The sequence below is a fragment of the Entelurus aequoreus genome, linkage group LG11 (genome assembly GCF_033978785.1).
Source record: "Entelurus aequoreus isolate RoL-2023_Sb linkage group LG11, RoL_Eaeq_v1.1, whole genome shotgun sequence".
Taxonomy (NCBI): Eukaryota; Metazoa; Chordata; class Actinopteri; order Syngnathiformes; family Syngnathidae; genus Entelurus; species Entelurus aequoreus.
The window spans coordinates 25,439,563-25,465,198 of NC_084741.1; the positions used below are offsets into that span (position 1 = coordinate 25,439,563).

The 25,636-nt window shown below is 40.4% G+C and overlaps 1 protein-coding gene across 1 annotated transcript in view; it reads right to left on the reverse strand.

Annotated features, from left to right (window-relative positions):
* Nucleotides 1–25,636, reverse strand: part of LOC133659641 (uncharacterized) — a 48,002-nt gene that overhangs the window by 5,914 nt on the left and 16,452 nt on the right. The window contains exons 4-11 of the mRNA XM_062062224.1: nt 24,709–24,869; nt 24,446–24,583; nt 18,230–18,351; nt 14,219–14,387; nt 11,083–11,228; nt 4,597–4,721; nt 4,377–4,503; nt 4,146–4,279 (exon numbers count right to left, since the gene is read on the reverse strand). Coding sequence (XP_061918208.1) covers nt 4,146–4,279; nt 4,377–4,503; nt 4,597–4,721; nt 11,083–11,228; nt 14,219–14,387; nt 18,230–18,351; nt 24,446–24,583; nt 24,709–24,869 — 1,122 coding nt within the window. The remainder of the gene's footprint in view (nt 1–4,145; nt 4,280–4,376; nt 4,504–4,596; nt 4,722–11,082; nt 11,229–14,218; nt 14,388–18,229; nt 18,352–24,445; nt 24,584–24,708; nt 24,870–25,636) is intronic.

The window sequence follows — 25,636 nt, forward strand, 5'->3', positions numbered from 1 at the left end:
GGAACAATCCTGACGGTAGCAGTCGGTGTGGAGTGGTGAAAGGGAGGGTAAGTATGTCATTGGGGTCTTCGGGTGGGCACCCTGCTTCATCGACGTTTCGTTGATTGAAGCCCACGACGTCTCCAGAGGGCTCAACGGTGTACCTAGCGTCCCAGGTACACCCCCCTCCATGCCACACCCTCCGTTTTCCACTCCTTGCTGTTAGACTTTGGCCATTTCACCAACGGCTTACGTCCTTGCATGTTTTCCTTTTTGCGGTGTACTGGGTATGGTCTTGGACTGGTGGTTCTGCCTGAAGCTTCCCCTTCATCCTGCAGGGTGCTGATGCTCTGCGGACTGTGGGTTTCTTCCTGCCGCTGAGTTTCATCCGACTGATTTAACCTTCTTCTTAACAGAAGCCGGTCAATGCGGGGCCCTGGGTTAGGGGTTTCCAGGCATTTCTTCCGTCCTTGGTGAACTTTAAGACCATGGGTTGATGTTACTTTAGCCCAACCACACACACACATCTGAAGAACATGTCCAACTGCTGGTTTCTCAAGAGTGTTACTACTACCTTTCATTGTCGTGTCCATTCCAAGGGTCGTTACCGGGAGATCAGCCTGTGAGTCTTCTTGCGCCCCTGCTCTCGCAGACTCTAGGGGTATTGTTCTTCTTGAACTTTCTGTAGCCAGATAAGGTGGCTCTTGTGCCCTATCCCCAATAGGGTGACGGAGCCTGCTGCTGTGGGTAGCTAGCCCATAACAGCCCCGTTGGGGTCTATTTCCTCCTGTCAGCTGTCTCTCCAAGCTGTCACATGGTCTTTCCCTTGTCGTCAGCTGCACTTTCACAACAGTCACTGGGTTTTTCTTCCAGAAGATCAGTAAAGCAAATAGAACTAGATGTTTCAATCCCTTGGTAAGTAGGAACAATCCTGACGGTAGCAGTCGGTGTGGAGTGGTGAAAGGGAGGGTAAGTATGTCATTGGGGTCTTCGGGTGGGCACCCTGCTTCATCGACGTTTCGTTGATTGAAGCCCACGACGTCTCCAGAGGGCTCAACGGTGTACCTAGCGTCCCAGGTACACCCCCCTCCATGCCACACCCTCCGTTTTCCACTCCTTGCTGTTAGACTTTGGCCATTTCACCAACGGCTTACGTCCTTGCATGTTTTCCTTTTTGCGGTGTACTGGGTATGGTCTTGGACTGGTGGTTCTGCCTGAAGCTTCCCCTTCATCCTGCAGGGTGCTGATGCTCTGCGGACTGTGGGTTTCTTCCTGCCGCTGAGTTTCATCCGACTGATTTAACCTTCTTCTTAACAGAAGCCGGTCAATGCGGGGCCCTGGGTTAGGGGTTTCCAGGCATTTCTTCCGTCCTTGGTGAACTTTAAGACCATGGGTTGATGTTACTTTAGCCCAACCACACACACACATCTGAAGAACATGTCCAACTGCTGGTTTCTCAAGAGTGTTACTACTACCTTTCATTGTCGTGTCCATTCCAAGGGTCGTTACCGGGAGATCAGCCTGTGAGTCTTCTTGCGCCCCTGCTCTCGCAGACTCTAGGGGTATTGTTCTTCTTGAACTTTCTGTAGCCAGATAAGGTGGCTCTTGTGCCCTATCCCCAATAGGGTGACGGAGCCTGCTGCTGTGGGTAGCTAGCCCATAACAGCCCCGTTGGGGTCTATTTCCTCCTGTCAGCTGTCTCTCCAAGCTGTCACATGGTCTTTCCCTTGTCGTCAGCTGCACTTTCACAACAGTCACTGGGTTTTTCTTCCAGAAGATCAGTAAAGCAAATAGAACTAGATGTTTCAATCCCTTGGTAAGTAGGAACAATCCTGACGGTAGCAGTCGGTGTGGAGTGGTGAAAGGGAGGGTAAGTATGTCATTGGGGTCTTCGGGTGGGCACCCTGCTTCATCGACGTTTCGTTGATTGAAGCCCACGACGTCTCCAGAGGGCTCAACGGTGTACCTAGCGTCCCAGGTACACCCCCCTCCATGCCACACCCTCCGTTTTCCACTCCTTGCTGTTAGACTTTGGCCATTTCACCAACGGCTTACGTCCTTGCATGTTTTCCTTTTTGCGGTGTACTGGGTATGGTCTTGGACTGGTGGTTCTGCCTGAAGCTTCCCCTTCATCCTGCAGGGTGCTGATGCTCTGCGGACTGTGGGTTTCTTCCTGCCGCTGAGTTTCATCCGACTGATTTAACCTTCTTCTTAACAGAAGCCGGTCAATGCGGGGCCCTGGGTTAGGGGTTTCCAGGCATTTCTTCCGTCCTTGGTGAACTTTAAGACCATGGGTTGATGTTACTTTAGCCCAACCACACACACACATCTGAAGAACATGTCCAACTGCTGGTTTCTCAAGAGTGTTACTACTACCTTTCATTGTCGTGTCCATTCCAAGGGTCGTTACCGGGAGATCAGCCTGTGAGTCTTCTTGCGCCCCTGCTCTCGCAGACTCTAGGGGTATTGTTCTTCTTGAACTTTCTGTAGCCAGATAAGGTGGCTCTTGTGCCCTATCCCCAATAGGGTGACGGAGCCTGCTGCTGTGGGTAGCTAGCCCATAACAGCCCCGTTGGGGTCTATTTCCTCCTGTCAGCTGTCTCTCCAAGCTGTCACATGGTCTTTCCCTTGTCGTCAGCTGCACTTTCACAACAGTCACTGGGTTTTTCTTCCAGAAGATCAGTAAAGCAAATAGAACTAGATGTTTCAATCCCTTGGTAAGTAGGAACAATCCTGACGGTAGCAGTCGGTGTGGAGTGGTGAAAGGGAGGGTAAGTATGTCATTGGGGTCTTCGGGTGGGCACCCTGCTTCATCGACGTTTCGTTGATTGAAGCCCACGACGTCTCCAGAGGGCTCAACGGTGTACCTAGCGTCCCAGGTACACCCCCCTCCATGCCACACCCTCCGTTTTCCACTCCTTGCTGTTAGACTTTGGCCATTTCACCAACGGCTTACGTCCTTGCATGTTTTCCTTTTTGCGGTGTACTGGGTATGGTCTTGGACTGGTGGTTCTGCCTGAAGCTTCCCCTTCATCCTGCAGGGTGCTGATGCTCTGCGGACTGTGGGTTTCTTCCTGCCGCTGAGTTTCATCCGACTGATTTAACCTTCTTCTTAACAGAAGCCGGTCAATGCGGGGCCCTGGGTTAGGGGTTTCCAGGCATTTCTTCCGTCCTTGGTGAACTTTAAGACCATGGGTTGATGTTACTTTAGCCCAACCACACACACACATCTGAAGAACATGTCCAACTGCTGGTTTCTCAAGAGTGTTACTACTACCTTTCATTGTCGTGTCCATTCCAAGGGTCGTTACCGGGAGATCAGCCTGTGAGTCTTCTTGCGCCCCTGCTCTCGCAGACTCTAGGGGTATTGTTCTTCTTGAACTTTCTGTAGCCAGATAAGGTGGCTCTTGTGCCCTATCCCCAATAGGGTGACGGAGCCTGCTGCTGTGGGTAGCTAGCCCATAACAGCCCCGTTGGGGTCTATTTCCTCCTGTCAGCTGTCTCTCCAAGCTGTCACATGGTCTTTCCCTTGTCGTCAGCTGCACTTTCACAACAGTCACTGGGTTTTTCTTCCAGAAGAATATATATGTATATATATACATATATATATATATATATATGTATATATATATATATATGTATATATATATATATATATATATATATATATATATATATATATATACAGTATACACACACACACACACACACACACACACACACACACACACAGCCTGGCCAAATAGTTTTAACCCAATGCGGCCCCCGAGTCAAAACGTTTGCGGACCCCTGATCTATATCAACAATATGATTTGCCTGGCTGGACAGGACACAGAAAAATTATATATTTTTAAATAAATACAAAAATCTCTATTAAAAAAAAAATATATATATATATACATATATATATATATATATATATATATATATATATATATAGTATGTGTATATATAAAAAAAATTCTAATAATTTTTACTGAAAAACATTTTAAAAAAAATATATATATACATATATATATATATATATATATATATATATATATATATATAAATATATATAAAGTTGTATTTTTTTTTTCAATCGCCATTAATTGGAAAATCTTTTTTTTTTTGACTCCTTAATAAATATGCTAAATCTGTTTTATTTCTGTCGTGAAGGCGCTGACCTGCTGGGTGACGTCGACCCTCCAGGGATCGACCTGAAGTCCATCGCACCAGCCGCCTCTCCCGTAGAGCCAGGTGCCGTGCTCGTTGGGCACAGCGCCATCTTTCACTCGCTCAGCGCAGCCCAGCGCCGATCCTGTTGGACAAAAAAAAACAACGTAAAAACGGGATTTAGATTTTGCGACTTCACAGGTGTAAAAAAAAAAAAAAAAAAATACTATGTTTTTTTTCACCTGCAGAGTCGAATGTGCGACTGTTGTTATGGACGCCGTTAAACAGGAAATGATGGGAGGTGACACAAAACTCCCCGCAGCCATTCTCGTCGCTGCCATGTCCTGTGATGACGGCGTACAGCTCCACCTGTGGGCCAGAAGGCGCCAGGGGGAAAAAAAGAAGCCGCTATGAAGGAAGGCCGTGCTAGGCGGCTTTTAAAACAAAGCGCCGACTTCGTACCTTCTTGGTGAAGACCGGCACGGGGAACTTGATGGGCAGGTACATCTTGTTGTAGGTACTGTTGAAAGTTCCGCCGCTATACAGTGACATCACCGTGAAGGGGCGGAGCTTCTCCGTGTGATTGCCTGATGGATCAATTGGTAGGAAGCTTGATTATATAATACAAGGTTGCCTTTTATGTAGAGATGTCCGATAATATCGGCCTGCCAAATTATCGGCCGATAAATGCTTTAAAATGTAATATCTGAAATTATCGGTATCGTTTTTTTTATTATCGGTATCGTTTTTTTTTTGTGTTTAAAAAAAAAAATGTATTTATTAAATCAACATAAAAAACACAAGATACACTTACAATTAGTGCACCAACCTAAAAAACCTCCCTCGCACTCATTCACACAAAAGGGTTGTTTCTTTCTGTTATTAATATTCTGGTTCCTACATTATATATCAATATATATCAATACAGTCTGCAAGGGATACAGTCCGTAAGCACACATGATTGTGCGTGCTGCTGGTCCACTAATAGTACTAACCTTTAACAGTTAATTTTACTAATTTTCATTAATAACTAATTTCTATGTAACTGTTTTTATATTGTTTTACTTTCTTTTTTATTCAAGAAAATGTTTTTAATTTATTTATCTTATTTTATTTTATTAATTTTTTAAAAAAGGACCTTATCTTAACCATACCTGGTTTTCCAAATTAGGCATAATAATGTGTTAATTCCACGACTGTATATATCGGTATCGGTTGATATCGGTATCGGTAATTAAAGAGTTGGACAATATCGGAATATCGGGTATCTGCAAAAAGCCATTATCGGACATCCCTACTTTTATGCAAATGTGTCAAAACTCCTCCATGGAGATATTACTTTTTTCTCTCGGCTCTTGGCAAAGGCGGTCGCACTCCCTCCCTCCCCTCTCTGTGCCTCCCCTGCTTGCCTCTTATGTCTCGACCTGTCTTGCTTAACTTTCGTGTTGCCTCTTTTTGCACTGCTCTCCAAATCTAAACAATGGCATTGATCAACTTTCCTCTCAACAAAATCAGCAAGATCTCGGGTTCAGGGGAAATGGTCTGTCCTGTCGGAGCGGCTGCTGGACTTACGATGGAGGAGAGCAACGTGCCTGGCGACCCTTCCAGTCGAGGATGTTGACGATATCTACTTATTCGGAATCGTGGTAGCAGGAAACCCGCTGATTGGAGTAAGCGTTGTACTGTATCAAATGATTGGAGGATGGCGAACAGAACTGTGGACACTCAGACTTGATAACATCAACCCTTTGCCCTGCAGGATGAATTTGAGGACCAGAAATAGACAATTTTAAAATTTGAATTTGCTTTTGCTCACTCAAACACAACCATTATAATCTTGATTGTTTTCCCCCGGCTACAACATGGCAAGGTCGTTGCTTCAAGATTCCCCTCAAAGAAACAAACTCCTGCCCTGTCAACAAAACCTGTTCCTTTGCCACCGCTTCCAGAGCGACTCCAGACCTACAGACTTAAAGGCCTACTGAAACCCACTACTACCGACCACGCAGTCTGATAGTTTATATATCAATGATGAAATATTAACATTGCAACACATGCCAATACGGCCGGGTTAGATTAGTAAAGTGCAATTTTAAATTTCCCGCAAAATATCTTGCTGAAAACATCTCGGTATGATGACGTTTGCGCGTGACGTCACGGATTGTAGCGGACATTTTGGGACACCATTGTGGCCAGCTATTAAGTCGTCTGTTTTCATCGCAAAATTCCACAGTATTCTGGACATCTGTGTTGGTGAATCTTTTGCAATTTGTTTAATGAACAATGGAGACAGCAAAGAAGAAAGCTGTAGGTGGGAAGCGGTGTATTAGTGGCCGGCTGCAGCAACACAAACACGTAGCGGCTACGTCGTAGCCGGAGTTTCATTGTTTACATTCCCGATTGATGACAGTCAAGCTTTACCATTGGCCTGTGGAGAACTGGGAAAACATAGACTCTTACCAGGAGGACTTTGAGTTGGATACGCATGCTTGTGGAGAACTGGGACAACATAGACTCTTACCAGGAGGACTTTGAGTTGGATACGCGCTACCGTGAGTACGCAGCTGCGGCTTCCAAACATTTGATCGCTTGCCCGTACGTGCGTGCCGCTATGTGTATGTCACGTACGTAACTTTGGGGAAATATATGTGCTGTATGAACTTTGCGGAGGTGAACGGTACTTTGGACTGTGGGATTGAGTGTGTTGTGCGGGTGTTTGATTTGTATTGGCGGGTTATATGGACGGGAGGGGGGAGGTGTTTGTTATGCGGGATTAATTTGTGGCATATTAAATATAAGCCTGGTTGTGTTGTGGCTAATAGAGTATATATATGTCTGGTGTTTATTTACTGTTTTAGTCCTTCCCAGCTGAATATCAGGTCCCACCCGCCTCTCACAGCATCTTCCCTATCTGAATCGCTTCCACTGCCCTCTAGTCCTTCACTCTCTTTTTCCTCATCCACAAATCTTTCATCCTCGCTCAAATTAATGGGGAAATCGTCGCTTTCTCGGTCCGAATCGCTCTCGCTGCTTGTGGCCATAATTGTAAACAATGTGCAGATGTGAGGAGCTCCACAACTTGTGATGTCACGCTACTTCCGGTACAGGCAAGGCTTTTTTATCAGCGACCAAAAGTTGCGAACTTTATCATCGATGTTCTCTACTAAATCCTTTCAGCAAAAATATGGCAATATCGCGAAATGATCAAGTATGACACATAGAATGGATCTGCTATCCCCGTTTAAATAACAAAATCTCATTTCAGTAGGCCTTTAACAGACACACACACCGTGGACCACGGCTACATATGCACACATACATGCACCCCCATCCCACGCCTTTGTCACCGCTTCACCCTACGTGGTATGAAGGAGCAGCGCCCCTAGTGGCTGGCAGCTTCGGGCCGGATGTCTTCCCCCTGCCCTCCTGTTGCAAGTCTTGTGGTTTCTGTGTAAAATGTTTGTGTGCTTATCGGCTATCAACTTTTTTTTGCTTTGCCCCAGTCTGTGCCCCCTCCCCCAAAGGAGCCCAGTCAGATTTTTTTTTTTTTACACATCCTTTCCCAGCATCTACCTTTTTCTCCACCTCTTACGTAGTAGCGATCCATCACCGTTCCTGTTCTGTCTACCTGTACAATGTTTGTCTAATCTTGAACGAGTTTGTGGGGAAAAGGAAATTGTGTTGTACTTGCGCAATGACAAAGAGCATACCATATACCATACCAATCCACTTCTAACTAGGGATGGCTACCAAATTCGGTACTTTTTTATACCAACTGACTAAAGTCTGTCGGTAATACCAGGTAATGATTCACGTAAAATCAAACGGTGCCTTTGTTGCACGTGATGTCACGTCAGTTTGCTGACTCGGCACCAGCTCAAGCACTCGGCGGGCAAACTTGTGCATGCGTAGTGGACTCCCTCCAGGCCAGTGTTTTTCAACCTTTTCTGAGCCGAGGCACATTTTTTTCATTGAAAAAATCCCAAGGCCCACCACCAGCAGAAAACATTTAAAAATTAAACTCAGCAGCCGATATTGACAGTAAAAAGTCTTTCTCGCAAATGTTGGATATAAATTCAAACCATAACAACCATGCATCACTATAGCTCGTCTCAAAGTGGGTGTACTGTCACATCACGCCGTGACTTATTTGGACTTTTTTGGTGTTTTCCTGTGTGTAGTGTTTTAGTTCTTGTCTTGCGCTCCTATTTTGTTGTTGATTGTCATGTCATGTACAGATGTACTTTGTGGACGCCATCTGCTCCACACGCTGTAAGTCTTTGCTGTCGTCCAGCTTTTTGTTTACTTTGCAGCAAGTTCAGTTATAGTTTCGTTTTGCATAGCCATCCCCAAGCTTCAATGCCTTTTGTTTATTTTTGGTTAAAGATTAGATACCTTTTTACCTGCACACTGCCTCCCGCTGTTGTCTGCATATTGTGATCACGACAAATCATGTTCTTGACGTCTACAAAGCAATTAGCTACCTGCTGCCACCTACTGATATGGAAGAGTATTACACAGTTACTCTGCCGAGCTCTTGACAGCACAGACAATAATTACTGGTTTGCAAAAAATATTTATAACCCAATAAGATGAAATTTCATAATTTCCCACGGCACACCAAACAATATCTCACGGTACACTAGTGTGCTAGTGGTTGAAAAACACTGCTTGAGGCAACGTTGTAATTTTCCATGCCAACAAAGCTCTCAAATGGTATTTTATTTTTTTATTTTTTTTGTCATAAAAAAATACAATCAAGTGTGCTTACGGACTGTATCCCTGCAGACTGTATTGATATATATTGATATATAATGTAGGAACCAGAATATTAATAACAGAAAGAAACAACCCTTTTGTGTGAATGAGTGTAAATGGGGGAGGGAGGTTTTTTGGGTTGGTGCACTAATTGTAAGTGTATCTTGTGTTTTTTATGTTGATTTAATGTGGCCACTGCTGTAGGCCACATTTCCAGAAACCTAAGGACCGGAGGGCTGGACTTTTTCACTATTTCCTATAATCCAGAGAACTACCACGTTCTGCAGTGGACATTTGATTTTGGTCAGCATTACTAAATTCAGACACAAGGAGCACTCTTCTGTTTTTAAGGACCTACTGTATTTGGTTATAAAAAATATATAGATTTTTTTCAATAAAATAAATTTCCTGAGTTGCCATAATCATAATCAACTAACCAGAAGCAAATTCACAAAATGATTCAATGATAATGACATTCAAAGTCAAACGTATCGGTATCAGTATTGGCGATACCAAAATTCCCAGTATCGCCCACCCCTACAAGGAATTGTGTTAAAGTACAAAACCCAAAACCAGTGAAGTTGGCACGTTGTGTAATTCGTAAATAAAAACAGAATACAATGATTTGCAAATCCTTTTCAACTTATATTCAATTGAATAGACTGCAAAGACAAGATATTTATGTTCCAACTGAGAAATTTTTTTTTTTTTGCAAAAAATCATTAACTTAAAATTTAATGGCAGCAACACATTGCAAAAAGGTTGGAAGAGGGGCATTTTTACCACTGTGTTACATGGCCTTTCCTTTTAACAACACTCAGTAAACGTTTGGGAACTGAGGAGACACATTTTTGAAGCTTTTCAGGTGGAATTCTTTCCCATTCTTGCTTGATGTACAGCTTAAGTTGTTCAACAGTCCGGGGGTCTCCGTTGTGGTATTTTAGGCTTCATATTGCGCCACACATTTTCAATGGGAGACAGGTCTGGACTACAGGCAGGCCAGCCTAGTACCTGCACTCTTTTACTATGAAGCCACGCTGTTGTAACACGTGGCTGCTGAAATAAGCAGGGGCGTCCATGATAACATTGCTTGGATGGCAACATATGTTGCTCCAAAACCTGTATGTACCTTTCAGCATTAATGGCGCCTTCACAGATGTGTAAGTTACCCATGTCTTGGGCACTAATACACCCCCATACCATCACAGATGCTGGCTTTTGATATGTGCGCCTATAACAATCCGGATGGTTCTTTTCCTCTTCGGTCCGGAGGACACGATGTCCACAGTTTCCAAAAACAATTTGAAATGTGGACTCGTCAGACCACAGAACACTTTTCCACTTTGCATCAGTCCATCTTAGATAAACTCGGGCCCAGCGAAGCCGGCAGCGTTTCTGGGTGTTGTTGATAAATGGCTTTCGCTTTGCATAGTAGAGTTTTAACTTGCACTTACAGATGTAGCGACAAACTGTAGTTACTGATAGTGGTTTTCTGAAGTGTTCCTGAGCCCATGTGGTGATTTCCTTTACACACTGATGCCGCCTTTTGATGCAGTACCGCCTGAGGGATCAAAGGTCCGTAATATCATCGCTTACGTGAAGTGATTTCTTCAGATTCTCTGAACCTTTTGATGATATTACAGACCGTAGATAGTGACATCCCTAAATTCCTTGCAATAGCTCGTTGAGAAATGTTGTTCTTTAAACTGTTCGACAATTTGCTCACGCATTTGTTCACAAAGTGGTGATCCTCGCCCCATCCTTGTTTGTGAATGACTGAGCATTTCATGGAAGCTGATTTTATACCCAATCATGGCACCCACCTGTTCCCAATTAGCCTCTTCACCTGTGGGATGTTCCAAATAAGTGTTTGATGAGCATTCCCCAACTTTCTCAGTCTTTTTTGCTACTTGTGCCAGCATTTTTTAAACATGTTGCAAGCATCAAATTCCAAATGAGTTAATATTTGTAAAAAATAAAAAAATGTTTTCCAGTTCGAACGTTAAGTATCTTGTCTTTGCAGTCTATTCAATTAAATATAAGTTGAAAAGGATTTGCAAATCATTGTATTCTGTTTTTATTTACCATTTACGCAACGTGCTAACTTTTGTTTTGTAGATTGTAGCTCATCAGAGGTCGTGAAAATGGTTACAAAATGGAGTTTGAATTCCCTCGCGTGAAAATTCATACTTGTGAGGTTGGCGGCGCTGAATCTCAGGTTGAGGGAGACGATCCACGGCATCGCCCACGGGACCGTCGTCATGGTGAAGGTGCACTTGTTGGCGTCCAGGACGGGAATGAGGGGGGAGACGTCAGTCTGCCAGCGGCCGATACCTCTGCAGACAACAGCGTAAATATTTTAAAAACGCATTTCCATCTTGCTTTTTGTCTTCTTCCCATTCTGGAGGGGCCCATTCTCTGTCCACCAACCAACAGACTGCACTGGGTCTAGCTCCGCCCCCTTACTCTTTCATGACTTGTTTGGTACCGAAATGAGGGATGCAAAAAAAATATATATATACAATAATAAACACTTTGTTACATTATAGGTCAGGGGTGTCCAAATTTTTTCCAGCAAGGGCCGCATAAATAAAAATTGAAGGATGCGAGGGCCACTTTGATACATTTTGTACAGTAAAATATAATATATAATATAAGTCAATCAAATATCTGAACACAAACTCCATATCTTAGCTTTGTGTTATCAATAACAAAGCATATTCAAGCATAAAATGGCTAAATGAATTAAAAATACTACAGTAGTACTGACCTCTAGAGGAGACAAAAAGAATCAGACCGTGCTGTTCAGTATCGTGGCCCCTGATTGGCTCAGGCAGCATTACTAACATTGAGTGCAGCTGGGATAGACTCCAGCACCCCCCGCGACCCCGAGAGGGACAAGCGTTCGAAAATGGATGGATGGATGGTACTTGACACATGCTAACTGTTAGCATGCTAACGTTTAAATTTTAGCATTCTTACGTTTTAGCCAGTTTTACAGCCAAACACCTCAGAGTCATATAACTTGGTACTTGACACGTTACTGTTAGCATGTTAGCATACTAACATTAGCATGGTAACTTTTTCAGCCAATTTTGCAGCTGAACGCCTCAGACTAATAAAACTTGGCACATGCTAATTGCTAGCATGCTCACGTTAGCATGTTAATATCAGCATGCTAAAATTTTGAGCCAACTTTGCAGCCAAAAGCCTCAGACTAATATAACTTGGTACTTGACATATGCTGACTGCTAGCATGCTCACATTAGAATGGTAACTTTTTTAGCCAATGTTGTAGCCAAACACCTTAAAGTCATTTGACTTAATTAGTACAATTGAACAAATTAAACTTTTAATAGGGACCCAAACAAGTTTTGCATTGAATATTGAACAAGCAAGGCTTATTATAACTTTATAGTGACACGCAAAATTGAGTTTCAAATAATAATAATAATTAAAAAATATCAATGGCATATCAAATAAAATTTCAATAAAAATTGAATGCCTCTTTTCTATTTGCAGCCTTCTGAGGTAAATATCAAAATAAACTTTTTCCACAGGCTAATAATACATTTGAAAATAAAATAACAATAATGAATGAATCAAACATTCAAGCCTTGAAGTAGCAAGAGAAAATACATGAATAAAACGTTAATTATTGCTCAATTTGCTACACTGATTTGCTTTAACACTGAATATGGAACAAACAACGCTTATATAACTTAAAGGGAAACTTCGGTTTTTTTCAACCTGGGCCCTGTTTTCATAATTTTTTCTGTATATGTGAGTGCTGGATAAAACATTTTTTGAGGTCGCGCCAGTATTGAGCAGGACAGGCAGCCTCCAGCCCAGCTAACGCTCGTACACAGGGCAACTGGCTCTCGTCAAAATTCGGCCTATAAACATGCATTTTTTTCACACTGACAGGCTCAGATAGTTACAATGAGTGTCCGACAACATACTAGAAAGGAGAAATTAACGTATGTCTCTACCTTTAGCTGGAGATCGCTGTTTGTTGTGAGCTGTGTCCAAATCTCACCACGCTACAAATCTCGTTCCGAAATCTCGCGATAACTCGCGACAAATCAAATCGTCCACATCAGGCAAAAATTCAGCCATGACAGACAAACAAACAAACTTTTCTATAAAACTAAAATAACAGTCTTCGGTAATCCAACAGAAAATCACTTCAGTCATCTCTCTTCACCTCAGTCAGGTAACTGTTTTTCCACCGGTGTTTTGTCGCGAGTTATCGCGAGATTTCGGAACGAGATTTGTAGCGTGGTGAGATTTGGACACAGCTCACAACAAACAGCGATCTCCAGCTAAAGGTAGAGACATACGTTAATTTCTCCTTTCTAGTATGTTGTCGGACACTCATTGTAACTATCTGAGCCTGTCAGTGTGAAAAAAATGCATGTTTATAGGCCGAATTTTGACGAGAGCCAGTTGCCCTGTGTACGAGCGTTAGCTGGGCTGGAGGCTGCCTGCCCTGCTCAATACTGGCGCGACCTCAAAAAATGTTTTATCCAGCACTCACATATACAGAAAAAATTATGAAAACAGGGCCCAGGTTGAAAAAAACCGAAGTTTCCCTTTAATAGTGCAAAATCAACTTTCAAAAAAACAACGAAAAAACATCAATGGTATATTAAATAACATTTAAATAAAAAATTGAATGCCTCTTTTCTATTTGCAGCCTCTGAGGTAAATATCAACATTTGGTGGTAGCGGGGGGTGTATATTGTAGCGTCCCAGAAGAGTTAGTGCTGCAAGGGGTTCTGGGTATTCTGTTGTGTTTATGTTGTGTTACGGTGCGGATGTTCTCTCGAAATGTCTTTGTCATTCTTGTTTGGTGTCTGTTCACAGTGTGGCGCATATTTGTAACAGTGTTAAAGTTGTTTATACGGTCACCCTCAGTGTGACCTGTATGGCTGTTGATCAAGTATGCCTTGCATTCACTCGTGTGTGTAGAAGCCGCATATATTATGTGACTGGGCCGGCACGCTGTTTGTATGGAGGAAAAGCAGACGTGACGACAAGTTGTAGAGGACGCTAAAGGCAGTGCCTTTAAGGCACGCCCCCAATATTGTTGTCCGGGTGGAAATCGGGAGAAATTCGGGAGAATGGTTGCCCCGGGAGATTTTCGGGAGGGGCACTGATATTCGAGAGTCTCCCGGGAAAATCAGGAGGGTTGGCAAGTATGCTCGTACGCAACTTTGTTGCTATAGTTAGTAAGTATATTCGAATCCCGATAGATTCTGGGGTTTTTTATACATCTAAAAAAAATGACATGCATCACAGCCGTCATCTAGTTTTGCGGCACCTTCTGAAAGCAGTGATCCAGCGGCCCAGCTCCACGTTGCAGAAAGGTCCCAGGTGGTCGCAGCACACGAAGAGCTGCACCGTGTGGTCCCACTGAGCGCAGGACAAGTCTCTCCTGCCGGGACACGACAAGGACGTGTCCAGCACCATCCTGTCAAAGTCCGACAAGTCTGTAGGAAATATAAATATATAAATATAAATATATATCCTTTTGAATCCTGTTGCTATTGCTGTTTTTAATTTTCAAAACTAATACAATATATATATATTTTTTTTATTACTTTTAGGGCTTCCCTCAAGTTTGGTCCCAGTCATGAAAATAAAATTTTTCAAAGCCTAAATCTCTAGATGAACTTCAGATCTGTTTTAATATTATAATTTTTATGTGTTATGCCCTTTTTGATAAAGAAAAAAAATATTCATATTATAGCATAGACACAAATTATGCAATATTTTCCCCCCCAAAAAATTTCAAAGTGGAATATTTGGAGTAATTAAGCATTAAATAAGTAAATAATTCATAATATTGCTTTAGATTCATTATTAAAAAATAATCCCACTAAAATTCCATCCATCCATTTTCTACCGCTTATCCCTTATGGGGTCGCGGGGGGTGCTGGAGCCTATCTCAGCTACAATCGGGCGGAAGGCGGGGTACACCCTGGACAAGTCGCCACCTCATCGCAGGGCCAACACAGATAGACAGACAACATTCACACTCACATTCACACACTAGGGCCAATTTAGTGTTGCCAATCAACCTATCCCCAGGTGCATGTCTTTGGACATGCACCTGGGGGTATATTGAATTCTCAGGGATTCAAAAGAGCACCCACTCATAAAAGTCTTAAAAACATGTCATAAATTATTATTTTTTACAAACGCTTAAATCGCTAGATCAACGTCAGATATATTTGTGAGTTTTTTTTAAATTTAATATCCTTTTTGTCATAGAATCTTTGATTTTTTGGGGGATTTTTCTATTGCAAATACAAAATATGCAATCATTTCCCCAAAAAATACTTCAAAGTGAAATATTTGATGTGAAGTAGTTGGAGCCTTCAATATGTCAATAATCAATTGCAACATCAATTTTAATTTATTATTATTTTTTAAGCAATGACAGTTTGTTTATTTTGAATCCCACTAAAATGGTCAGAGATAGAAAGGGCCCCACTCATAAAAGTGTAAAAAAGAAGTCTTCCAATATTTAATTTTATTTTTGTATTTTCAACGCTTAAATCAGTTAATCTACTTATATTACATTTGATATATTTTTATATTGAATTCAGTTTATTTCATGTTGTTTTTATCAAATAAAACTTTCTTTTTTTTACGGCAAACACAAAATATAAATTATTTTCCACAAAAAATATTTCAAAGTGAAATATTTGATGTGAAGTAATTAGATCCTTGAATAGGTCAACAATTAATAACAACATTGATTTGAATTCGTTATTATATTTTGAGTATTATCCAAAAAAATCCCGCATGGCAGCTTTGTGTGACTATAGTCAACTCTTTCTCATTACATTTCACATGTAAGCTCTTTTTTTCCCATTTTTTTCTGTAATAGTAATCTTAAAATGTGCCATGGGCTGTTAAAAAATTAGCTGCGGGCCACAAATGGCTGCATTTTGAACATTGCCAGGAGGCTTAGCCTGGTAAACAGAAATTAGAAGTACTTCTAAGCTACGGGGGAGGAGGACAATTGTGCCTTTGGAGCAAAAAAAGAGTTGATGAATTAATTGATAGGTTTTGATAAGACAGTTGATGTACGCGTTTTAGCGCCACTCAGAGAAAACTGCGATGGGCGAAAATGCGTGGGAATGTTGTGGGCATTGGACAAAGCTGCGATGCCACACATATATATTTTTTCATTCCCGGAGGAACTGCTTTGTTAATTTAAGCCTAAAATGAGATGTACCGTATTTTCCGGACCATAGGGCACACCTGATTATAAGGCGCACTGCCGATGAATGGTCTATTTCCGATCTTTTTTCATATATAATGTGCACCGGATTATAAGGCGCATTAAAGGAGTCATATTATTATTATATTTTTCTAAATGTAAAACACTTCCTTGTGGTCTACATAACATGTGATGGTGGTTCTTCGGTCAAAATGTTACGTAGATGATGTTTTACAGATCATCTTCAAGCCGCTTTCTGACAGTCGCTTCAGGATGCGCCATTTTGTGGGCGGTCTTATTTACGTGGCTCACCTTCGACAGCGTCTTTTCCCCGTCATCTTTGTTGTAGCGGTGTAGCTTGCAAGGAAGGGAGTTGAAGAAGTGTCAAAAGATGGAGCTAACTGTTTTAATGACATTCAGACTTTACTTCAATCAATAACGGAGCAGCATCTCCTCATTCAGAAACACCGGAAATGTGTCCCGTGAAAAACCGTCCGACCGGAACTCTCTAATAAATAAAGTTCCTTGGGTGAATAATGTAAACTCACTACACCGGTATGTTTTAGCGCTTTCATGGTGGGTTTACTGACAGATATAAGTAAGAACTTTACACTACTTTATATTAGAAATGGCAACAGTGGAGGATGAATGTCACATAACAAGAAGATAGAGAAAAAGAAGAAGCTTATCGACTACGGCGGCGGACGCGCTCAAATTTTCAGGACTTATGCAGATCCCAAATACAGATCAGCAGGTACCAGAAAGTAAGAACAGTTGGTTTTGCATAATATTGCAAAACGAAACGGCAGATAGTGTTTGCTAATTGGTGCCATTTTGCGGTCCTTATACACACACCATAATAATACCCGTGTGTTGAAGCACAGTCTGTCTGACTACGGTAGCCATAATGCACCGACAATCTATCAAACGGTACGGCTTTATAGCTTACCAAAGTCGTGCCAAAACATTTAGACAGATTTTTGAGCGCCGTGTGTAATGTTCTACATTTTCAATGGAAAATTTAAAGTTTTGGGGTTGTTTACTGGCGTCCTGTTGCAGTCTACACGTATCTCTTATGGGTGACTACCATCTACTGATCACACTTATTACACCATGTACCAAATAAAATTGCTTCGAGGTCGGTAAGCAGAACCAGAATAATTCCGTACATTTGGCGCACCTGGTTATAAGACGTACTGTCAATTTTTGAGGAAATGAAAGCATTTTAAGTGCACCTTAAAACCTCTAAAGGCTTAGTTGGCCACATGCGTGGACAGCACCTTTTAGCTCTTATTTCCAAAATTGTGTACACTACTGAATTGGGGTCTTATGGCCCTTATGTGGATACTTATACTGCTATCTGGTGATGTCAGAAAAGTATAACATACAATGGAATTTTGAAAAAAAAAGTGTAAAAATAAGAATTAGCATGTCACTAAATATGAAGTAAACGTTTGTTACTTATGGACTAAGTACAGATGATGCTAAGTTTTTATTCTAATTAGGGTCCAATAAGCCCAAATAGCAAAGAGAAATAAAAAAAGCATGTAAACAAACAGCTTGGGCCTTAAGAGGTTATATATAGTCCAAAAATATGGTAATTAAATATTCAAACACAGTGTTGCTGTTCAAACTGTGTAATGTTACAGTGGCCAAAAATATTAAATATATGTGTTAAACAAAACCTCTCCCTAATATAATATAATAATACGCGTATGTTGAAGCACATCAAGCGGTGCAGCTTCATAGCTTACCAAAGTCGTACTAAAACATTTTGATAGATTTTTGAGCGCCGTGTTTATATATATATTTTCAATGGAACATATAAAATGTTGGTGTTGTTTACTTGAGTCATATTGCCATCATAGTGCAGTCTACACGTATCTCTTCTGTTTGACTGCCATCTACTGGTCACACTTATCATTACACCATGTACCAAATAAAATTGCTTCGAGGTCAGTAAGCAAAACCAGAATTATTATTATTATTATTATTATAAGGCGCACTGTCCAGTTTTGAGGGAAAAAAAGGATTTTAAATGCGCCTAATATTCCGGAAAATACGGTAAATACAAAAAAAAAGAATGCAAAATAGTGACACCTGACGGGAGGTTGACCACAGCCACGGCTCCTTTGTCCCCTTGCATTTGGACTTTGTCAAAGACCGGAATAACAGTGGCAGGAGACTCAAGTTTCATCAGCAGATCGGAGTAGAAGTCAAACCTGAGACAAGAGAGAGAAAAAAACAAAAAACAATAAAACAAGGTCTGTCAAATTTAACGAGTTCCTGTAACGCATGCAAATAATCACAAAACGTATCGCATCATTCACATATCAATGCAAATTATTTTGAGCGCACATTCCTTTACAGTAACCGCGGATGGTTACCTGGCAGGTGAGTGTTGTTGCGTACGTCAGTGCAAAGATGACAAGGGTGTGCTCACTTCAAAGTCCTCCCTTATACGAAATTCTCACCAAGTTTAACGCACATGAATGAAATATATTCAAGTAAAACATTCCAAAAAATGGCTCTCTATGACAGTGTTTCCTAACCATACGGCCGGGGACCCATTGTTGGGCCGTGAGCGCCCCCTAGAGGGCCTCCAAAAAATATCTGTGATCCGTACGGGCTGGAGAAGTTTCTTCAGCGCAAAAATTATGACTGAAGTGGTGATTTTATTGACAGTTTAGTTAAGAAACATAATTATTAATGTATTTATTTTAGCACTACATAATTGTATGTGATTTAATTTTAGGACGGTTGTCTGAGTCCTTTCTCATGCAGTATATTTGGTGAGGACTGAATCAGCCTGACCTACGCCTAAGGCAGGGGTCAGCAAACCAACATGTTGAGCCATATTGGACCTAAAATACAGAAAACAAATCTGTCTGGAGCCGCAAAAAATTCTTATATAAATGTTGTAATGAAGGCAACACATGACGTAAGTGTCTACATTAGCCTACTATCAAAATGACTATGTGTCGCAGGCTGAAGCAAATCTTTGACATTTTTACAACATTAGAAACCATTAGTAAATCAGAGGCTACTCAGAAGGTGAGATAACTCCTGGAAATTACTGGCTGTTAATGGCCAAAGGTATAGATGTGTGTGTCCAAGTTAAAGGAAACGGCAGGCTGTCTTCTTTTAATAGATTCATTACAATATTTGGCAAGCTAGGTAATGTTTGCTGTGGTCTGGAACAACATGGCACACAAACAACTATCTGATATTACATACATGAGACATACTAAACTAAATTATATACAAAGAAGATAAAAGTAAAGGATATTAAATGAGCTCAAATATACCTACAGATGAGGCATAATGATGCAAAATTTACATAAAGCTAGCCTAAATAGCATGTTAGCATTGATTAGCTTGCAGTCATGCACTGACCAAATATGCCTGATTAGCACTACAACAAGTCAATAACATCAACAAAGCGCACCTCTGTGCATTCACACACAGTAAAAAACTTTTGGTGGACAAAATGAGACAAAGAAGGTGTGGAAGATTTTACATGTAAACAAACTGTTGCGTCACAGTCGACACTATGGTGAGTTCAAGAACCGCTGAAATTAGTAGGACAAAACTATGTTCAGCAAATACTCTCTTCAGTGAAGCATACACACAGACATAATAAACATTTCTAACAATTGGGAAGGTTTTGTGTCATGTTTGTCCTCAAACAAAAAACATACTAAAACAAAAAAAATATTTTCCCCCCATATTTTTCCATTTTCAATCTTTTTTTTAAAAATGCTCCAGGGGCACTAAAGAGCCACGAGTTGCCGACCCCCAGCCTAAGGTTTATGTGTCAAATAATCAATCTTTGTGATTAACACATGCTTTCATGTCATTTGACAAGGTTGCAAACTGTAAGTAGGTTAGATATATATCATTTTTGAATAGGACGAAGAGGCTGGGGAGAGGAGAGTCTGGGCTTCTCTGCTTGGGCTGCTGCCCCCGCGACCTGACTTCGGATTAGTGTAAGAAAATTTAGTGGGTCCTGGGCCCCTCTGTAGTGAAAACGTTGGGCCCCGAGATCAAAAATGTTAAGAACCACTGCTCTATGGCAGGCCTGGGCAATTATTTTGACTCGGGGGGCCAAATTTAGAGAAAAAAAATGTGTCTGGGGGCTGGTATATCTGATTTTTAGGAACACGAATACAAAACCTCACAATAATGTCTGATTGAATGCTAAAACTGTTATGACAGACCGCCTTAAAAAGGGAATGGAATTTGTATTTTATTTACTGAATGAGACACCCATACCAGTGTTTTCCACACATTCATTTATTTGTGGCGGCCCACCACAAAAGAATTACGTCCGCCATTAAAAAATTTTTTTGTGTGTGTCCTGTCCAGCTTCTCATATAGTTGATGTAGATGCCCATATAGGCTGTTCAGATTTACTTTACAAAAGAGAAGTGTAGGATACTTCTCTTGTTGCCTTATTTGTATTTGACCAGTACTATTTTCTGTTTATTTGTTACTGACTGTGGCAGGACACCTCTGCCTCTGTTTCACTTTATGTTGCTGGTAAATAATATGGTTGTAGTAGTAGGCTAAAGTTAAATTATTTAGTATGCACTAATTAAAGGGGCAGAGCTTTAAGAGACATTTTAGCTTTTATATTTTCATTAGATATATTTTTTGTAAGAACCACAATTAATAAATATATTTCAGTGAATAACTTATTGTTCAAATCTGTATATAAATATGTACATAAAGTGCTGTAATTATATTGTAAAATGGATGGATGGATGGATGGATGGACGTTTAACACAAAACTGTTATTATTAATTAGTAAGTATACATTTTTTGAACCTTTTTAGAGAAAATCATATCATTGTAGTAAATTATGCAAATTACTCAATGATGTCATGTGACCACGCCCATAGCCACGCCCCCACCGCCACAGGTATCTTGGCAGTTTATGGGAAACACTGCATACGGTACATGAAAATAAAGAATGTGGGATATACAATATTAACTACGAACAATAAAACACTGAATATTGAAAACATGAACGTCACACCCCCTCTCGATCGACATATTTTACAATGAAGCGAAACTCAACAAAAATGCAACAAACAGCGAAATATGAACGCGAAGGGTAAAAAAAATAACCCATCTACAATTTGATATACCACTAAGCTTTAGAACTTAGTTGTAAAAATCTCTTTCCATGGGATTGATACTTATGCTTCAGTTTTTCTTACATATATTCAGTAAAATAGTCGATTTTCCTCCAGCGTTTGTCCCTCCCCTCCCTGGGGTTGTTTTGTTTGCAGTTTATTATTTATATTCACCTGGTTGTTTTTTTGTTATTTTGTAATGGTGACTTATTAGTCAAACAATTGCGTGTGGTAGAGAGTAAATGTTTTTTTTTTACATTCTATTACAGGCCTGGGCAATTATTTTGACTTGGGGAGGCAAATTTAGAGAAAAAAATGTGTCTGGGGGGTGGTATATCTATTTTTAGGAACACTAATACAAAACCTCACAATAATGTGATTGAATTAAAAAAAAAATTACTGAATGAGACATCCAGAATGTACATGAAAATAAAGAATGTGGGATTTACAATATCAGCTATGAACGATAGAATACTGAATATTGACAACATATGAACGTCAAACCTCTCGATCGACATACTTTACAATCAAGCGAAACGCAACAAACAGCCAAAGACAAACAGTCCCAACACTGTTATTAACTAACATTAACGTGCTAACTTTTTTGCAGCCAAACACCTTAAAGTCGTTTGACTTAATTGGTACATTGCACATGCTAACGTTAAAATTGTACCATGCTAACCTTTTTAGCCAATTTTACAGTCGATGACCTCAGACTAAAAAAGCATGGTACATGAAACATGGTAACTGCTAGTATGATCATTAACTAACATTAACGTGCTAACTTTTTTAGCCAATTTTGCAGCCAAACACCTTAAAGTCGTTTGACGTAATTGGTACTTGGCACATGCTAACGTTAAAATTGTAGCATGCTAAACTTTTTAGCCAATTTTACAGCCGAGGACCTCGGACTAATATAGCATGGTACATGAAACATGGTAACTGCTAGTATGATCATTAACTAACATTAACGTGCTAACTTTTTTAGCCAATTTTGCAGCCAAACACCGTAAAGTCGTTTGACTTAATTGGTACTTGGCACATGTTAACGTTAAAATTGTAGCATGCTAACCTTTTTAACCAATTTTACAGCCGAGGACCTCAGACTAATATAGCATGGTACATGAAACATGGTAACTGCTAGTATGATTATTAACTAACATTAACGTGCTAACTTTTTTTAGCCAATTTTGCAGCCAAACACCTTAAAGTCATTTGACTTAATTGGTACTTGACACATGCTAACGTTAAAATTCTAGCATGCTAAACCTTTTTAGCCAATTTTACAGCCGAGGACCTCAGACTAATATAGCATGGTACATGAAACATGGTAACTGCTAGTATGATCATTAACTAACATTAACGTGCTAACTTTTTTAGCCAATTTTGCAGCCAAACACCTTAAAGTCGTTTGACTTAATTGGTACTTGACACATGATAACGTTTCAATTCTAGCATGCTAAACTTTTAGCCAATTTTACAGTTGAGGACCTCGGACTAATATAGCATGGTACATGAAACATGGTAACTGCTAGTATGATTATTAACTAACATTAACGTGCTAACTTTTTTAGCCAATTTTGCAGCCAAACACCTTAAAGTCGTTTGACTTAATTGGTACTTGGCACATGCTAACGTTAAAATTGTAGCATGCTAAACTTTTTAGACAATTTTACAGCCGAGGACCTCAGACTAATATAGCATGGTACATGAAACATGGTAACTGCTAGTATGATCATTAACTAATATTAACGTGCTAACTTTTTTTTTGCCAATTTTGCAGCCAAACACCTCAGTCATACAGCTTAAATAGTACTTCATACATGCTAACTGTTAGCATGCTAACGTCAACTTTCTAGCATGCCAATTTTACAGTCATGTAACTTGGTACCGGACACATGTTAACTGTTAGCATACTGACATTAGCATGCTAACTTTTTTTTACACCTCAGCGCCATATTAGGTACTTGATAAATGCTAACCTTTTAAGCTAATGCTTAAAAAAAACTTAACATCATTCTAACAACCATTCAACATTAAATACAGCAAACTAATTGGGCCAGCCTTAATAGCGCCCTCCTCTGGTGGCATGGAACAAAAAGATCTATTATGCCTCCATTGCTGTAAGACAGGGGTGTCCAAAGTGTGGCCCGGGGGCCATTTGCGGCTCGCAGCTAATTGTTTACCGGCCCGCCACACATTTTGGAAATGCTATTGCAAAAATTAAAAAAAAACACATTAAAAAAAGTGGAATGAGGTGAAATCTAACTAGAAAAAGTTGCAATGTTGACACAAAGCTGCCATGCAGGCTGTTTTTTTCTTTGTCTATCTTTAGTTTTCTTTTTTTGCCATTGCTCAAAAAAAAAAAAAAAAAAAGACCTATTCAAGGCTCCAATTATTTCAAATATTTCACTTTAAAATGTTTTATGTGGAAAATTTTGCATATATTGTGTGGTTGCCATACAAAAACATCAACGTTTTCTTTGACAAAAGAGCATAAAACTAACAAAATAATAGTTCAAACGTAAAATTGACAGATATATCTGAAGTTGATCTCGTAACTTAAGTGGTGAAAGTTAAGAAAAAAAACTAATAAAAATGTATCACTTTATGAGTGGGGCACCTTTTGGATCCCAAATATATTTAATGGGATTTTATTTATCTTTTTACTGTGATTACTCAAAAATAATAATGAATTAAAATCAATGGTGTCCTGCATTATTGATCTTTTTAAGGCTCTAATTAATTCACATCAAACATTGCTTTCTTAAGGTTTTGGGCAGTGGGGGAAATACTGCATATTTCAGTTTTATTATAAAAAACAGTTGTCTTTGACAGAAAAGGCATAAAATCTTTTATTTTTATTTTTACTTTGTATCAATCTGAAGTTGATATACTGTAGAGATTTACTGTAAGCGTTAAATAAATTTAAAAAAAATAATAATTTGACTTGTTTTTAACATTTTAATGACTTAGACCCTTTATGGTCCCCGGGAGTCCTAAAGGTAAAAAAAAAAAAAATTAATCCATATATTTTGTTATGGTTTGAAAATGAAAAATATCAAAAGGGCCCCAGCATGCTTTAATTTTTCCGTGTGCGGCCCTCAGTGGAAAAAGTTTGGACACCCCTGCTGTAAGAGGTAGCAACAACACCCAACAATATGGACTTACTCACCACTGTGCCTGCCAGTTGACAAAGCTGAACGTGGGGTAGAGGAACCAGCCCATCTCGGCCATCGCTCCCTGCTGGTCGATGCCCATGAAGAAGTTCGGGGAGGGCGTGGTCTGGAAAGACACGTTGACCCGGCCAAACCTGCACACAAGCGTGGCAAAAAAAATAACATTTGAACCTTTGAACCGGAAGTAAAAGGGCTTATAATGACTTTGGAGCAAGACGACCTAAATCATGTCATCTCCATTCAGGTGAGGTAATCTGACCGCAGCGCGTGGGCGACGGAAGGCTCCAGGTGCACCATGGCGGCAGGGAGGCCCAGCGGAGACAAACACTCATCCCCGGCGCAGTTCATATCCCGGATGGGGCTACCGGGCTGGACGTAGACCAGGACACCCGAGGCGTCGGACTTAGCCATGTTTCGCATCTGGTGGGAGATAGGATCGGTCGTGACCCGTCAAGAGAATAACAACCGGGAGGACACGATACTTTGCATGACCGCTGAAAGTCGGGAGGATCAGTGAAACCATCTCACGTCTCTCTAAGTGTGTTCCCTTTCATCGGGGGTCAGCAACCCGCGGCTCCCTAGTGGCTCCCTGGAGCATTTTTTAAAAAGGATTGAAAATGGAAAAAGATGGGGGAAAAAAATAATTTTTTTGTTTTAGTATGTTTTTTGTTTGAGGACAAACATGACAAAATTGTTAGAAATGTTGAATATGTTTGTGTGTATGCTTCACTGATGAGAGTATTTGGTGAACGTCGTTTCGTCCTACTAATTTCGGCGGTTCTTGAACTCACCATAGAGTGGACTGTGACGCAACAGTTTGTTTACATGTAAAATCTTCCACTCCTTTGTCTCATTTTGTCCACCAAATGTTTTATGCTGTGCGTGAATACACACAAAGGTGCGCTTTGTTGATGTTATTGACCTGTTGGTTGTGCTAACCAGGCATATTTGCTAATCGATGCTAACATGCTATTTAGGCTAGCTGTATGTACATATTGCATCATTATTGAGTTTGAGTTTGAGTTTGAGTTTATTTCGAACATGCAAGCATACAACATGATACATCACAATTTCCAGTTTCTTTTCAACATGTTCGAAAAGGAGTAGGAAGAAGCAGAGCTTATTTAATCCTACCCCTTTTCTTTACATAACAGTTGCAAAACTTTTTGTTCACTTCCTGTTCACAA